Source organism: Mytilus trossulus, chromosome 4 (assembly GCF_036588685.1).
Source record: "Mytilus trossulus isolate FHL-02 chromosome 4, PNRI_Mtr1.1.1.hap1, whole genome shotgun sequence".
In the NCBI taxonomy this organism is placed as follows: Eukaryota; Metazoa; Mollusca; class Bivalvia; order Mytilida; family Mytilidae; genus Mytilus; species Mytilus trossulus.
In genome coordinates, this window is record NC_086376.1 from 33,858,345 (window position 1) to 33,877,118 (window position 18,774).

General features: G+C 30.7%; 1 protein-coding gene across 7 annotated transcripts; it reads right to left on the reverse strand.

The window, feature by feature from the left end:
* Positions 1-229: 229 nt before the first annotated feature.
* On the reverse strand, positions 230-16,482 carry LOC134715164 (uncharacterized). 7 transcript variants are annotated; one of them, XM_063577133.1, is made up of 7 exons: positions 16,374-16,482; positions 16,013-16,069; positions 15,083-15,118; positions 13,388-13,441; positions 11,913-11,963; positions 1,544-1,600; positions 230-819 (listed from the first exon to the last, which is right to left on the reverse strand). In XM_063577133.1, the coding sequence occupies exons 1-7, from the start codon at positions 16,449-16,451 to the stop codon at positions 343-345; spliced, it is 810 nt and encodes a 269-aa protein (XP_063433203.1). In that variant the 5' UTR covers positions 16,452-16,482; the 3' UTR covers positions 230-342. The 7 variants fall into 7 exon arrangements, with proteins under 7 accessions (XP_063433203.1, XP_063433204.1, XP_063433208.1 ...); XM_063577134.1 differs by lacking the exon at positions 15,083-15,118; XM_063577135.1 differs by lacking the exons at positions 230-819; positions 1,544-1,600 and adding an exon at positions 10,383-10,875.
* Positions 16,483-18,774: the final 2,292 nt, after the last annotated feature.

Here is an 18,774-nt window from a genome sequence, read left to right on the forward strand (position 1 = left end):
CAATTAAAGTGGAGATCCGGTGAAATATATTACAGTTTTACTTAAACCATAATTACTTGTTCCTATGCAACTTCCTTGTTGAACCTTAAAACAAATAAAATGATAAAGTTTCCCATCACACATCATCTTACTCTTGAATAACCATCATCAAATACATCCATAACTCAAATTTTGGAAATCCAAATCTATAAATCGTGTTAGATTAAAACAGATAAAACAGACAAATCGATGAAGTTCAATTTTTTCAATCTTAGTTTTTACACAGTAAAATTATTTTGATAAATAGATATCATAAACGTAGATGATGTCCCTTTTACAATTCAACATATATGATCATTTGAATTATGGTTTTGTATTGTGTCCAAACGCTGTAATAAAAACATTGAGAACTGTTACCGCAATGACACAAAATGTTGCTGCAATGTCAGTTTTATATACTCTCCAACAATGACAGCATGTGATATCTGCAAAACATTTTGTACATACTGCAGATTGTTTTCTGTCCTTAGATGATGGTTGCTTCACGGTTGGTTCTAATTTGGAATTGCTCTCATTTGCTTGCTGTTTGTTCTTAGCTTGCTTCTCTTTAATGAATAGAACGTAGAATAAAACAGCACTTATCATGTGTAACGATATAGATGCAATCAGGAGCCCAATAAGGACCATTTTGTATTTATTATCTGTAGAATCTATGGCTGATCTCAATTGAGATGCATTTGCCATCAGTAAAGCAACATCGTATAATCCTTTTGTAATTTCACTTCGAGATTGGAATATGTTTACAGCACCAGACTTAGAACTACTGTCAGTTTCATCATCCTAAATAAAAAGAAAATACTATTACTGTTACGGAAAAGTATTACAGCGGTATACTACTGTTGCCTTTTTTCAAACGTATGTTAAGATGAATCATAGTCATTTATTACCATAACAAAAATCATTTCGTACTATATGGAAGATTGTAATGTATACCTTTTCGTACCATGCGAAATATTATAATGTTTACCATTTGTACCATATGGGAGATTATAATGTCACTCATTTCGTACCATTGTATGCCATTTTTTTAAGGTTTGGAAATGAAACATCTTGTATTGTGATTAACAAAACAAAGCTTCTGCCAGCTCCAGACCTTAATTAAACTGATTGCATCGTGTATGCATGGTACGAAATGACTAGATACCGGCCTTAATTAATTTGACTCACACATATATATATAAGCGACGTCATAATGTATGAACCGACATAGATAAGTTTTACCCGGACTTACCAAGTCATCTTCCAGGCTGCTGGTGAAACCAAGGAAAAACTTGTTTCTATCATGTAAAATATACAAATCAACTCGATAAGTTGACTATTTGGTTCTTTGGTGTATGATACCAATATATATTTTCATATCGTAGGCTACATATCAGAAGAAATAGCAAAGAAAAAAACAAATCAGAATCTTTGGACTGACATGTTGCATAGGTAGACGATATAGCATATAGCATAATAGCATATATCATTTAATCAATCATACGTTTTAAGAACCGAAACTTACATTGATACTGAGAGTTCTTCTGCCCTCTACTTCGTCAGTGCCTTCAGGGGGTGGATCCTAAAATTATATAAGAGTATATAAAAACATAGCACTTTGGTGCAGCAGAGTTTGGAAATATCATCCTTACAAACTAAGAGACCTTATGCCACTTTACTTCACGATACATTTATAATTCAAAAGAGATAAAGGATTCTTAAGTTTCATTTTTGAAAAATAGTTTTAACATATTGGAATAAAAGAGTTATATGCATAACAAACGATTTGTTTTTAGTGTCACCATCTGTAATATTTGAATATATTCTAAAAAACACTCGATACCAAATGGTTGGAAGACACATAAATCATGTATTTAGGACCATCAAAGTCAAACTTTAAATAACTTTATCTTGTAGTTAATTTCATATCTACCTTATTGATTGTTGCTACAGTTCTATCATTAAAAATGTAGGAAACAAAAATATTTTTAAATTCACAAACTTGTCGGTCTTTTATGCAATAGTTTTTGTTCATATTTTAATCATATCGAGTTAGATATTAACACCATATGCATGTTATTGGAAGTTACCTTATAAAGATCTTTACATTTTCAACAATATTTCGCTTTAATTACTTATTCTCCTTCATTTTCAACATACGAGTAAAATATTCCAAAGTTAGAAACTATCAATATTAAATAGTATAACATAATGTAAGTCTGCGTGAACTAACAGACAGTTAACAACGTATCTTGTACGCTTTAAAAAAAACTGTAACACTATACCATCAGCCATGTACTGATATTGAATTTGAACCGAAAAAAACCCAAAATGTCTCAATTCACCTTACTTCTAACTTTTGATTTTATGGGTATTAATGTATTTTGTTTTTTATTTTGCAAAATTTTGCACAATCAATCAAATATTTATTTGTCTTTCTCTTCTGTCTCTGTCTCTGATTCTAGCCATACGTCGAAGACTCACTAGTGGTTTAGGTTGCTTTCTGCTTTATGTATTCGTCACATTTCCCGATGAATCGGAAAGACGACGGTAAAATGCATCGATATTGATCATACTCGAACTAATAGAATGCTTCAGGTCTGTGATATACATTTTTTGGACTGTACAAAAATTGTTTATTTCACTAAACATCGATTGGATTGAATGAGTCTAGTCAATAAAAGACAAAACTCACCATTTCAACTTTTGTAAAACTGTTATCAATTGACGACTGAAAAATTAAAAGATCTTCTATTGTTGATATATAAAAAAAGGCGAAAAGTAACATAATTGTAAAAAAAATTACATACTTTTGATACTCACGGTTTGTTTCCCTACAAAAATTTCTAATAGACATATAAACAAGATGCGAACATTTTCACAATTTTGATTGATCTTTACCAAGTTCTATTACTTACACGATATAACATAACTCCGTACGTACACTTTACGCAAGGAGTACAATTAAACATTGTTGCTACTCCATGGGTTCACATTGTCCTTCGAGGTTTACATGTATTTCTTCTATATCCAAATTAAGCTTGCATTTATATATCATGTAGTATGTTATTGTTTTCATATCATATAACCAAGTTTAAATTGTAAATTTACTTGTCATGTTAGTGTTATATTTAACATTGTCATAAAAGCGCGAGGTTTGACTAGCCATAAAAAAGGTTTCAACCTACCGTGGTTTTTATCTTAAAATGGCCTGTACTAATTCAGGAAAATGGCAGTTGTTATCTTATAGTTCGTTTCTGTGTGTGTTGCTTTATCTTTTTTTTTTAGTTACACTTCAGTGTTCCTGTTGTTTCATTGTTGTGTCTTCCTCGATTTGTAACACGGATTTTGTTTCTGTCAAACAATTGATGATTTTCAAACCGCGGTATACTACAACTACCTTTATTTATACCCCTTGCATAGTTGACACTTATCTTCAAATGACCAAAGTTTATGCATATAACAATTAGTATCGTCCTATAAAACTATGGGAATCTTTCGATTAAACAAATATATTAATCAAATATAGGTTCTTTCCCTGTCGCCATAAATATGTAAAAACTTGTTGTTTCAGATTTTCTTAAAATTTCAACTTTGCATACTTCATTTCTAATAACTAGCCGACATTAAATCAAGTATAAAACTTACATTTCGGGAGCGTAAAGTATTATTATCGCTGTCATAACCGCCATCATGTGCATGTTTCTGTAACAAAGAATTGCATCAACTAATAAAAAATATACAAATAACAATTTGGTATGATAAAATTAATGAATGCATGATTTATATTTTTTTTAATTTGAAGCCCTCATACTTGGTGTAATAAAATGCATACAATGATAAAAATTGTTGTTCTCTTCCATATGATATTACTTGTATAGGACATCATTGACATTTGTTCTTCTTTAAACAACCATTGTTTTACGTAAAATTACTGCTTCTGCTAACGTATGATGAAGCCCATATTAACTATTGATTAAAACATACAGACAATCAACATATTTCTTACCAAAGGAACACTTTCAGTTTTAGGAGAAGCCATTCCTTTCAACTAAATGTATAAACTAAAGAATATGTGAGAGCTCATTCGCTTAAATACACTCTAATAATTTCCTATTGTATTATATTTTCCAATTTCCCATTCATAAAAATAAAATTCTACTTGACCCAAATATATTCACTCATTTCCTTAGTACTTGGAAAATTTAATATTTTTAGAGTGCGTGGGTTAATAATTCGTTTTTTTCGAAACTCAAATGATTTTGACTTCTTTATATAAATTTCAGTTGCATTTATTTCAGAGTCACATAACATACTTAATAACGAATTATTTTTTACCTTTAAACATATCTTTACTGATTTTACTTCCAAACATCAACTGTCTATGGGTTTCTTCAAAAGTTATAATTGTCAGTCCTATAGATGCATAAATGTTATTTTTTACTTTATGCCTCCCAGATTAGTATTTTCTTCAATGTTTGTAATTTGTACGAAAGTATCTTTGAATCATGTACCATTCATAATAATTGATTCACAAATTTGTGATGTTACTATTTATTTCCTCTAAAACATTGTGTTTGCTATAGGTCCTGATACTAGTTATGGCACCCTCAACGGAGTTGGGGTGACATATTGTTATTCTACGTTTCTTTTTTTTCTTTTTTTTATTATTATTTTTCTTCCACTATTTTTGTCCGGAGCAGTTCTTGGAATAGAATGGACCAAAATGCTCCAATCTTTCTGAAACTTTACAAAAATGGTAAATGGCATGTGCTGATATGCTCTTTGACTTTGGAATTTCAAAAATGGCTGCCGTTGTCCTGGCAATTGGGGAAGGGTGCCATCCGTTATTTCTGGCAATTACAAATCTAGTTTATATTTGATGTGTTTCCCTCGGTTTTAGTTTGTAACCAAAATTTGTTTTCTTTAAATCGATTAATTACCTTTGAACAGCGGTATACTACTATTGCCTTTATTTACGAATTATCAAATTTACCCCAAAATGAATGCTTTGAAAATTAGAAATATTTTCGACAGGATTACCGACATAACATAATAAAACGGAATTCTGTTTAACGTTTTCATAAAATATATTCTGTTTAAATTCTTTTTCGTGTACGATAGTCGTACTAAAATTACATAAAACTGTATTGTTCATGTACAAGAAGATTATATGAGGTGCCCATATATTGAAGTGTCCAATAGCTGTTCAAATCATCAACGACATGGGTAAACAACAAAGAAATCAAAACATTCTGAAATGATGAAATAGTAAAACAAAAACAAAGTACATTGTATCAATAAGTGACGTTCAATTGGTATATCAATTAAAAAGGATTTTTGTTTATTCATAACGAAGAGTAGTTGGTGTTTACTGGCGATGGCCATAGATGCATCACCACCGAAAAACTCGTCATTACAGAAAGTCAGATCCTATTAGTCAATTACACCATAGTTAACATTAGATCTTAGTCCTTAAATGTTTTCCGAGTCGATTTCTTTTTGTTCTGCGTTATATTCTTTTAACACTTGAACGAACATAAAAATAATCAAAACGATTAAATTTCTTACAAACAATACCTTAGTCTGATGTCTAACCTCCGATTTATCACCACACATTTATATCTTCATCCAAAGACAAATAGATAAAAAATAATTTTCAAAATTCTTTATGCTTTTTCTCCTAAATTCGATTTCATATGTGCATTATGCTTTTATTATGTGTCTCGATAACCGATATTTCACAAAGTGTGTACTGTTCATATATCCAGGTGATTTTCAGATTTATTTTGTTACCGAAAGTAGGAGGTCTGTTTGATAGGCATATTGTGACCTCTTTTCCCGATATATACACACAAGAATGACTTCAAACTAAGATACATGATAAGTTAATACGATACCTTATTGCAGATCCACACTATAGGAAACTTCCCAACTTTACTGTGATCTTTACACTGAATTTGAGTTCTCTGAAAGAAGAATTGAAATCGGCAGGACAGAAGTTATGGTGATCATCACGAATCGGTTGACAGAAAATTGTGTTGATGTGCCAATTTCTTGTGACGTGTGATCTTAGATCTTTAAATTCAAGTAAAGAAGAAAGACAAAAGATACCAGAGGGACAGTCAAGCTCATAATTCGAAAATAAACTGACAATGCCATGGCTAAAAATGGAAAAAAAGACAAACAGAAAAACAATAGTACACGTTACACAACATAGAAAACTAAAGAATAAGCAACATGAACCCCACCAAAAACGAGGGGTGGTCTCAGGTTCTCCGGAAGGGTAAGCAGATGATCCTGATCCACATCTATTCTTTAAGTATAGCTGTCTTCACTCTTATCTTATTATTGTGTCTTATTCCTTATTTCAAGTTTTATATGAGTGTGAATTCCTTAAGGATCATGCAGTTCCTCAGAGTGTTTGTCATTGCCAATCTATAAATTAAAATTTAACATCTGTAAATAAACTCATCAAAGATACCGGGCTTTAAGTTTTGTATTTAACCAGTCGCGCGTTTCGGTCCACAAAGGTAACTACTGTCTCCTAGATTCATATTTTTTTTAATTTTTTTTTCGTTCATTTTGGTGTTCAAGCTACAGTGCATATATACATTTTTACAATGCATAAGTGAATGACATGACATGTATGGCATTGTTATACTATTGACATTATGCAAATAAGACATAGTACAAATTTATTAAGTTAGTGGTGTGAATACTCAGTATATGATACGTCTTTAGAAAAACTTTGGAATACATTATACTGTAACCATATTAAAAAATTAATTAAATTAAATAGCTTTCATAAATCTCCAGACGTCTCTTAAAAAATTTGAGAAAAGCTTGCACAGATATAAACAGTCTTTCTAATTGTGTGTTCTTTACAAAATAAATGTAATATTTTGCCTGTAGAATGCAATAATTTAAAACTAAGTTATCAGAATTCAATACACCAAAAATGACACTGTCTTTATTCAAAAATAGTTTTACTCCAAAAACTGAAAACTACCAATTTGAAAAATCTCTCCAAAATTGTTTTATTTCTGTACATTCAAAAAATGTATGCTCTATAGTTTCTATTTCTTTACAACTGGCACATTCATTGGTTAAGGAAAGTTTATATTTTTCAAGAAGATAATTATGTGAGACTATTCTGTGTAGTAGTTTATATTGAAAAGCTTGTAGTTTGCTTTCTATAGTACATTTAAAAGCTAATGAATAAATATTTTTCCATTGCTCGTCACTAATTTATATATTACAACTTTCTTCCCATCTTTAATGTGAAATAGGAGAAACACTTCCCCGATCGATAAAAAGTGAATAAAAATCTTTAGCAAATAATTTACTTATCGGCATTTTTTTATTCTCATGCTCAAAAACGAATCCAAATGAGTTGCTGTTAGGTGACATGTGTTGTTGTAATAACAAATCTTTTCAGTCACGTGGTATAGCAAGCTTAATAGATAGAACATCTAAAAAAGGGACATCCAGGTTTAATTTTTTGTTAATAGCGTCATGAGACAAAAAATCGCCTTTATCATCTACAATATCATTGATGAACCTTATGCCTTTCATGTACCAAGATCTGTAAAAAATACTCTTTTGATCAACTTTGATAAACGGATTGAACCAAATAAATTCTTTTCTAACATGAAATGCATTTAACGGGATGAAAATACCCTTGAAACGTTTCCAAGCAGATAGCACTTCTATATAAAAAAAAGAGGTGCTTTTAAATTCAAAAACTCAAATTCACATCTGCTCATAAACAAGTCTTTTAAATCAAAAAGGGAGAAAAATGCTTTGGAAACATGTTTCCATATGGAGTCATGTTCTGAAGGAAATCTTTTTACCCACATAATACGAAAGGATAACAGCTGTACTTCAAAATTGGGAGCTTTCAGTCCCCCCTCGCTAGGAGACTTTTGAATAACTTCCTATTTAACTTACGGAGTACTAACATTCCATAAAAAAACTATTAATATCACGTCGTATTTTAATTACATAAGATGTTGGTACATGTGTAGATGAAATGACATAACTAAGCTTCGATATTGCAAGTGATTTAAGAATTACAATTTTACCGATCAAGGAAAGGTTTCTGATCCTCCATAATTTAATTATTGATTCCATTTTTTCTATGCATGTATCTAAATTAGAACAAACCATTTCTTCAAAAGCATTAAATTGTAAACATAAGGTTTTTAAACCATCTGTCCATTTAATAGGGAGGGAACCTTCTTTGTTAAATTTATTTCTTCCTAGATTCATATCATATATATTCTTTTACGGTGAATTTAAAGTACTGAAAATGTATATTACTACAACAGCAAATCCTATATTGAACGACAAAGCAATTTTATCAAAGCTAATGTATCTTGTTTAGTTATGCAGCACTGTGGAATATTAAATGGGAAATATATATAATAAATCAGAAGAACGAATTTGGGTGCCGAGAATATTTTCTGCTAATATACCAATCTAAATTTCACATTTTAGCACAATTCGTCCAATGAACCAATATAGCTTATGATATCATCTGGTGTCTGTTGTTTGTTGTAATCTTAAAATGAAAAAAATAATCCTTAACCACAGGGCCAATTTCAACCAAACAATATTACAGAGAGACAATTTAAAGTCGTTAAAATATAACACAAAACATAACGTAACCTAAAATGTACCTCTGAGAAATTTCGATTAGATAAATAAGATCTTTTTCTTGGTTCAGTTAGATGGTTAATCGCGGTGTATAAGATCTGAAAATCTGTTTTTAATTTAATGGGTCATAAATCTTTCAAAAGAATTGATAGAAAGGTTTATTACTTTCCTATATCATAAACTGTTTGTAATCAATAACCACGTTTAACTTTGTGTCAATTCTATCAAAGTATTTTTCGCGAGGGAAGGGGGACGATGAGCCGTTGAGTTTTTCTTCAAAGTGCACGCGTGTCACTAGTTTTTCGATAATCAATTTGCAATGAGGCACATCAAAACTGGAATTCAACTATTGTCTCAATAACCAATTAAGCCAATATTGGTTACTCGTCCAATTTTGTTAAAATAACAGAGTTATGAACAACAAACACACAAGTAGAAGGAAATGCTAGCTATAAAACCATGTTTAAAACAACAATTTCTTCGGATTTCTTCTTATTTGCTTCATAGATTGATAAAGTAAAATGTTTGATTCTGTCAGGTATTTTAATTAATCTTTTTTTTTCTCAACATGTCCTTTAAACCTTTTACGCCGCGACTTATCCATCTGAAGGACAAAGAGGAATAACTGCATTTTATTATCATAAAATTGTATTGTTTCTAAATTTTCAACAATTGCCATTACATTTCACAAATATTATAAAAACAGAAATGAACGACAAAAAATATCTAGAAAACATAAAACTTTAAAGACGATTATATCGTTCACAAAATTCAGCACATATATGTTGTACAGTAACACTTCTTTTACACAAGCCTGTGATCAACATTGGCTTTCAATTGGGTTTCTTATGAAGTGTTATGTGGAATTGTTAGTCTTCTTGTCGTTTTTCAATTTTGTCACATCTTTGTAAGTTTCTCTTTAACTTCAATATTAGTTTCTAAAACATTTATTTCACACAGTTTAAAGAAGTTGGGGCCATTGCGTATAAGTTTAGAAAACAGCAAGCAAGCCATTATATTCAATAATTCTTTTTGAGCTATTAGATATAAAAGAAAATCATTCAGTGTCGTCAAAGATGGAAGTTACCAAATTATACAAATATATGAAAATTAGCGACTCTGTAATTAGTAACGAACAAGGACTGACGAAATAATAGAACAACGCCAAACCTAACCCTAGTAACCACAACACAGATTAGATCAACATTCACGATGGCAGGTGCATCTGTATAATAAAAGGATACGTCTTTCAATGCAGCTCTAGAAAATCAAAATTAAAAATCCGACAGCAATTGCACAAAAATAAGCGTTTTAGTACGTAGTCTATAAGATGATAACCAAATAAACAATCAGAAAAGTAGGAGGAGAATTGCAGAAACAAATGAAAAGAACACTTTATACATTTTTTGTACGTCCTTGGCGCTACTATTTATGATAAGCATTCTTCAGGAAAACCAAATTGAACTTTAGCAAAGTATGTAATGAATAATGTCAATTCCTATTATCTGTCTACAGAGTTAATGGTTCTCCCTGGGTAATCAAATTAGACTAGAAGCGATAAAGAGCCTGTTCTAGTACTGAAAAGACAAATACTCAAACCGGACGCCATGATAAAAGATTTAAGAAAGAAAAAGAAAAAACACATGTTCTTTTCTCGGTAAACAACTATTTTGGAATTATATTTTTTCTTGCCCTCAATTAAACTACTTTTCTTTTGTTATATTGTGTTAATTAAGTTATCACACTGCTGTAAAATGCTGTAATGAAGATATTGATAACTGTCACTCCAAATACACACAAAGTTGCAATTATGTCAATTTCGTAAATTCGCCAACATCGACAGCACGATGTTACTGCAAAACAGTTTGTACATACTGCAGTTTTTACACTTTCAGTAGCTGATGTTTGTTTCGGGGTTGATTGCTCATTGTCATACTGTTGTTTGTTCTTAGTTTGTTTCTCTATTATGAGCAACACGTAGAGTAAAATGGCACTTATCAGGTGCAGTGATATCGAGATACTAAGCAGACAAACAAGGGTCGTATAGTATGTAGTATCCTTAGTATCTAAGACTGTTTTCAACTGAGATACATTTGCCATCAGTAAAGCAAAGTCGTATAATCCTTTTGTTACCTCACGTCGAGATTGGAATTTGTTTGGAGCACCAGACTTAGAACTACTGTCAGTTTCATCTTCCTGAAATCAGAGAACACATCATTTTTGATATAGAAAAGTTTCAATTTAATGAGATTTGGAGAAAAAAAATAGTCGAAACATCCTAATTTTGATAGTTGCTTTTCTATCATCAAAGGGGAAATTATAAGTTTGATATTAACTACTGATTCGCACCACCATTTTAAACTCCCTATTTGTATTTTCATTTATATTATTTTCTTCGAAAATGACATTATAATTTTTATGAACTTTGTCGTTGACTATTATAAACCTGTACTTTTGTGTCCAGTTTTAGTAATTACGTTTGTTGTGGCTTAGTATTTATACATACAGCCAATGTTTTATTGTGCTATGTTTATATTTTGTACATTTTTTTTTTTTTCTTCACTATTTTGTCTATATAGTGTATACATGCTATTTTTTTTTTATATCTGTTGAAAAGATATTAGTTTTTATAGTGAATAACTTTATTACACAATGCTGACTGCTGTACTCCAAATTTTTGAGAATTTTACCTAAATATAAAAAGAATACCGCATAGTCAGATATAAAAGGCTCCGATAAGACAATGTAAAACAATTCAAACGAGAAAACTAACGGCCTCATTTATGTAAAAAAATGAAGTCAATTTGTTTTGATATCACACATTTGTTGTCAATATCATGGAATTCTATGCAACTGTCATACAAGGTTACGCTAGCTATAAAACCAGGTATTAGCAACCATTTTCTACATACAGAAATGTTTTCATTATGACAGAATAGTGTAGGTCATGTTCGATATCCAAATTATTCTTTAGCACTCCTGCGCTGATATGACTTATTTTGTTGCACTTTTAATCTTTTGTATGACTGTTTTTGAACTGTGAAAAAAACATTCATTATAGTTAAATAAAAGGAGACTTTATGTGTACCATCTACGTTATTCAAACAGGCGATTTGGGTCACTAGGACCCCCAAGCACAGTATTATAATGAAGACGAAAAACTCATAAATGCAAGGGAAGACGCACTTCAATGTATTTAATGATTACACACAACCTAGAAGATCGTTACTTACACCGAGAGTATTTCTGCCTTCCACGACATCTTCGCCGTCTGGTGGTGAGTCCTAAAATTTAATTACGAAATATATTACTAATATAAGACATTGTTGGTTTAAGTTCTGTTGAAAGATATACTTGTATCCCTCCGTCCCTACTTGGGTGATTTTTGTCATGTATGTAAGAAACAAATTTGTGGACAGACAAATAAAATCAGCGTTTAAGAAAATTAAAACACAAAGCAACTGCCAGTTCCTGTATATCTTGTATTGATAAGACAATTAATTAGTTTGAGATTTTCATCTATTTTATTTGAAAACTATTGTGTTCTGTTAAGTTTAAGGGTAACATGTTTTATGAATTCCAAATATTAAAGGGTTACCGGAAATTAAAAAAAAATTATATGGTGAGAAATGCTTGATGATACTTTTTAATTATTTGAATGAATAAGTATTTCAGGAAACACTCACTACGTATGTGAATTTCTGTGTCATTATGGTTAGAGCTGTTATCATTTGACTAGTATATACAAATGAAAATTTTGTAAGATAATGTATACGAAAAACAAAAGCCGAACTACAAGATAAATTTCAAAAAGGGAATCAATATAAAAAAAACAAGTCAAACTATATTTTTCTTCCAATTGAAAGAGTGAAAAACTACTGTCATATTCCCGTCTTTGAACATGCATTTTCCGAAGTATATGGTGGATTAAACTTGGTTTTATAGATAGTTAGTAAAAGTTCTCACTTGTATCACAGTCCCATACAATTACATTACATAGATAACAATGTCATAAATTTTTATTAAGCAATTTTCAACTTGTATAACAGTTGTTTTATAGTTACGTTATATTGACCAGATCGGACGCTCATCTCAAACAGACATAAGAGATTAATTTTGCATTAATTATGATATCAAGCATACACGAATGAAGTAATTAATGTTATAGTTAAAAATTCAACACATATCAAATGTGTATGAAAAAGAAGATGTGATGTGATAGCCATTGAGACAACTCTTCCCAAGAAACCAAATGAAACATAAATAAACAATTAAAGTCCCTTCCAGACCTTAATTAAACTGATTGCAAAATTATGTAGTCATCGTATATGCATGGTACGAAATGACTAGATACCGGCCTTAATAAATATGACTCACACATACATATAAGCGACGTCATAATGTATGAACCGACTTAGATAAGTTTGACCCGGACTTACCAAGTCATCTTCCAGTTTGCTGGTGAAACAAAGGAAAAACTTGTTTCTATCATGTAAAATATACAAATCAACTCGATAAGTTGACTATTTGGTTCTTTGGTGTATGATCCCAATATATATTTTCATATCGTAGGCTACATATCAGAAGAAATAGCAAAAAAACAAATCAGAATCTTTGGACTGACATGTTGCATAGGTAGACGATATAGCATATAGCATAATAGCATATATGATTTAATCAATCATACGTTTTAAGAACCGAAACTTACATTGATACTGAGAGTTCTGCCCTCTACTTCGTCAGTGCCTTCAGGGGGTGGATCCTAAAATTATATAAGAGTATATAAAAACATAGCACTTTGATGCAGCAGAGTTTCGAAATGTCATCATTACAAACTAAAAGACCTTATGCCACTATACCTATACATTTATAATTCAATACAGATAAAGGGTTCTTAAGTTTCATTTATGAAAGATAGCTTTAACTTATTGGAATGAAAGAGTTATATGCATAACAAACGATTTGTTTTTAGTGTTACCATCTGTAATATTTTGGATACATATTCTAAAAAACACTCGATACCAAATGGTTGGAAGACACATAAATCATGTATTTAGGACCATCAAAGTCAAACTTTAAATAACTTTATCTTGTAGTTAATTTCATATCTATCTTATTGATTGTAGTTCTATCATTAAAAATGTAGAAACAAAATATATTTTTAAATTCACAAACTTGTCGGTCTTTTATTCAATAGTTTTTGGTCATATTTTAACTATCGAGTTAGATATGAATGATATTGGAAGTAACCTTATAAAGATCTTTACATTTTCAACAATATTTCGCTTTAATTACTTATTCTCCTTCATTTTCAACATACGAGTAAAATATTCCAAAGTTAGAAACTATCAATATTAAATAGTATAACATAATGTAAGTCTGTGTGAACTAACAGACAGTTAACAACGTATCTTGTACGCGTTAAAAAAACCAATAACACTATACCATCAGCCATGTACTGATATTGAATTTGAACTGAAAAAAAACAAAATGTCTCAATTCACCTTACTTCTAACTTTTGATTTTATGGGTATTCATGTATTTTGTTTTTTATTTTGCACAATTTTGCACAATCAATCAAATTTTTATTTGTCTTTTTCTTCGGTCTGTGATTCTACTTTAGCTTTACGCCGAAGAATCACTGGTGACCTTATGTTGCTTAAGAGATAACTGTATTGTATTTGAAGCTTTAAGGACGTCCGTCGGTAGTTTTACTGTCGCAAATTTAGTTTACCTGGCGACGCGGAGCGGAGACAGGTAAACGGGTATTTGCGACAGTAAATCTACCGATGGACGTCCGCAAAGCTTCAAATACAATACAGTTATCTCTATTCTAATGCAAAACAAGTTCATAATTAAATTTCAGTAATTATTTCAGTGTAAAATCTTCATTAAAGAAAATTCCGCGAAAAGATGTTATCTTCTTTGGTCCCTAAACTAGGTTACGTCATAGGTATGCTTCCGGCGTCAAACATAAACACCGGGCGTTTTCTGGCTTCTGTGCCGCTTCCGAATGTAATAAAATTTAATAAAAAGAAGAATTTTAGGCGAAACAAGTGAGTTTTTTGTCTATTATTGTAGAAATAACATGTCAAAACATTCCGAAATTTAAAATGTCGGCTTCCTTAGTTACAGACAAGGAGATAGAGAATTTTACGCTTGCTGTCATCCAATCAGAACAATTGTTACAAATTAATTGCATTAGAATTTCTGTTTTATGTATTCGTCACATTTCCCGATGAATCGGAAAGACGACGGTAAAATGCATCGATATTGATCATACTCGAACTAATAGAATGCTTCAGGTCTGTAGTATACATTTTTTGGACTGTATAAAAAAATGTTTATTTCACTAATCATCGATTGGATTGAATGAGTCTAGTCAATAAAAGACAAAACTCACCATTTCAACTTTTGTAAAACTGTTATCAATTGACGACTGAAAAATTAAAATATTTTCTATTGTTGATATATAAAAAAGACGAAAAGTAAATAAACAACTAATTGTAAAAAAAATTACATACTTTTGATACTCACCAAAATATTTTATAGACATATAAACAAGATGCGGACATTTTCACAATTTTGATTGTGCTTTATCAAGTTCTATAACTTACACGATATAACATAACTCCTTACGTACACCTTACGCAAAAAGTACAATAAAACATTATTGCTACTCCATGGGTTCACATTGTCCTTCAAGGTTTACATGTATTTCCTCTTTATCCAAAGCTTGCATCTATATATCATGTATTATGTTATTGTTTTCATATCATATAAACAAGTATAAATTGTAACTTTACTTGTCATGTTAGTGTTATATTTAACATTGTCATAAAAGCGCGAGGTTTGACTAGCCATAAAAAAGGGTTCAACCTACCGTGGTTTTTATCTTAAAATGGCCTGTACTAATTCAGGAAAATGGCAGTTGTTATCTTATAGTTCGTTTCTGTGTGTGTTGCTTTAACTTTTTTTTTGTTACACTTCAGTGTTCCTGTTGTTACATTGTTGTGTCTTCCTCGATTTGTAACACGGATTTGGTTTCTGTGAAACACTTTATGATTTTCAAACCGCGGTATACTACAACTACCTTTATTTATACCCCTTGCATAGTTGACACTAATCTTCAAATGACCAAAGTTTATGCATATAACAATTTTTATCGTCCTATAAAACTATGGGGATCTTGCGATTAAACAAATATATCAATCAAATATAGGTTCTTTCCATAAATATGTAAAAACTTGTTGTTTTAGATTTTTTTTTTATTTTAACTTTGCATACTTCATTTCTAATAACTAGCCGACATTAAATCAAGTATAAAACTTACATTTCGGGAGCGTAAAGTATTATTATCGCTGTCATAACCGCCATCATGTGCATGTTTCTGTAACAAAGAATGGCATCAACTAATAAAAAATATACAAATAACAATTTGGTATGATTAAATTAATGAATGCATGATTTATATTTTTATTAACTTGAAGCCCTCATACTTGGTGTAATAAAATGCATTCAATGATAAAAAATGTTGTTCTCTTCCATATGATATTACTTGTATAGGACATCATTGACATTTGTTCTCCTTTAAACAACCATTGTTTTACGTAAAATTACTGCTTCTGCTAACGTATGATGAAGCACATATTAACTATTGATTAAAACATACAGACAATCAACATATTTCTTACCAAAGGAACACTTTCAGTTTTAGGAGAAGCCATTCCTTGCAAGTAAATGTATAAACTAAAGAATATGTGAGAGCTCATTCGCTTAAATACACTCTAATAATTTCCTATTGTATTATATTTTCCAATTTCCCATTCATAAAAATAAAATTCTACTTGACCCAAATATATTCACTCATTTCCTTAGTACTTGGAAAATTTAATATTTTTAGAGTGCGTGGGTAAATAATTCGTTTTTTCGAAACTCAAATGATTTTGACTTTTTTATATAAATTTCAGTTGCATTTATTTCAGAGTCACATAACATACTTAATAACGAATTATTTTTTACCTTTAAACATATCTTTACTGATTTGACTTCCAAACATCAACTGTATATGGGTTTCTTCATAAGTTAAAATTGTCAGTCCTATAGATGCATAAATGATATTTTTTACTTTATGCATCCCAGATTAGTATTTTCTTCAATGTTTGTAATTTGTACGAAAGTATCTTTGAATCATGTACCATTCATAATAATTGATTCACAAATTTGTGATGTTACTATTTATTTCCTCTAAAACATTGTGTTTGCTATAGGTCCTGATACTAGTTTATAATTGATGTGTTTCCCTCGGTTTTAGTTTGTAACCAGGATTTGTTTTCTTTAAATCGATTAATGTCCTTTGAACAGCGGTATACAGGTTTAATCCACCATTTTCTACATTTGAAAATGCCTGTACCAAGTCAGGAATATGACAGTTCTTGTCCATTCGTTTTTGATGCGTTTTGTTTTTTGATTTTGCCATGTGATTATGGACTTTCCAAATTGATTTTCCTCTGAGTTCAGTATTTTTGTGATTTTACTTTATACTACTATTGCCTTTATTTACGAATTATCAAATTTACCCCAAAATGAATGCTTTGAAAATTAGAAAAATTTTCGACAGGATTACCGACATAACATAATAAAACGGAATTCTGTTTAACGTTTCCATAAAATGTATTCTGTTTAAATTCTTTTTCGTGTACGATAGTCGTACTAAAATTACATAAAACTGTATTGTTCATGTACATGAAGATTATATGAGGTGCCCATATATTGAAGTGTCCAATAGCTGTTCGAATTATAAACGACATGGGTAAACAACAAAGAAAACAAAACATTCTGAAATGATGAAATAGTAAAACAAAAACAAAGTACATTGTATCAATAAGTGACGTTCAATTGGTATATCAATTAAAAAGGATTTTTGTTTATTCATAACGAAGAGTAGTTGGTGTTTACTGGCGATGGCCATAGATGCATCACCACCGAAACACTCGTCATTTTAGAAAGTCAGATCCTATTAGTCAATTACACCATAGTCAACATTAGATCTTAGTCCTTAAATGTTTTCCTTCATGTGTGTTCCGAGTCGATTTCTTTTTGTTCTGCGTTATATACTTTTAACACTTGAACGAACATAAAAATAATAAAAACGATTAAATTTCTTACAAACAATACATTAGCCTGATGTCTAACATCCGATTTATAACCACACATTATCTTCATCTTAAGACAAATAGATCAAAAATAATTTTTAAAATTCTTTATGCTTTTTCTCCTAAATTCGATTTCATATTTGCATTATGCTTTTATTCTGTGTCTCAATAACAGATATTTGACAGAGTGTGTACTGTTCATATATCCAGGTGAACTTCAGATTTATCTTGCTACCGAAAGTTGGAGGTCTGTTTGATAGGCATATTGTGACCTCTGTTTCCGATATATACACACAAGAACGACTTCAAACTTAGATACATGATGAGTTAATATGATACCTTATTGCAGATTCACACTATAGGAAACTTACCAACTTTTCTGTGATCTTTACACTGAATTTGAGTTCTTAAAACGAACCATTGAAATCGGCAGGACAGAATTTATGGTGATCATCACGAATCGATTGACAGAAAAATGTGTTGATTTGCCAATTTCCTTGTGACATGTGATCTTAGATCTTTAAATTCAAGTAAAGAAGAGGGACAAAAGATACCAGAGGGACAGTCAAACTCATAAATCGAAAATAAACTGACAACGCCATGGCTAAACGTGAAAAAAAATAAACAGAGTAACAATAGTACACATGACACAACATAGAAAACTAATGAATAAGCAACATGAACCCCTCCAAAAACTAGGAATGATCTCAGGTTCTCCGGAAGGGTGAAAAGATCCTGATCCACATGCATTCTTTAAGTATAGCTGTCTTCACTCTTATCTTAATTTTATGTCTTATTCCTTATTTCAAGTTTTATCTGAGTGTGAATTCCTTAGAGATCATGCAGTTCCTCAGATTTTTTGTCATTGCCAATCGATAAATTAAATTCTGACATCTGTAAATAAACTCATCAATTATACCAGGATTTAAGTTTTGTATTT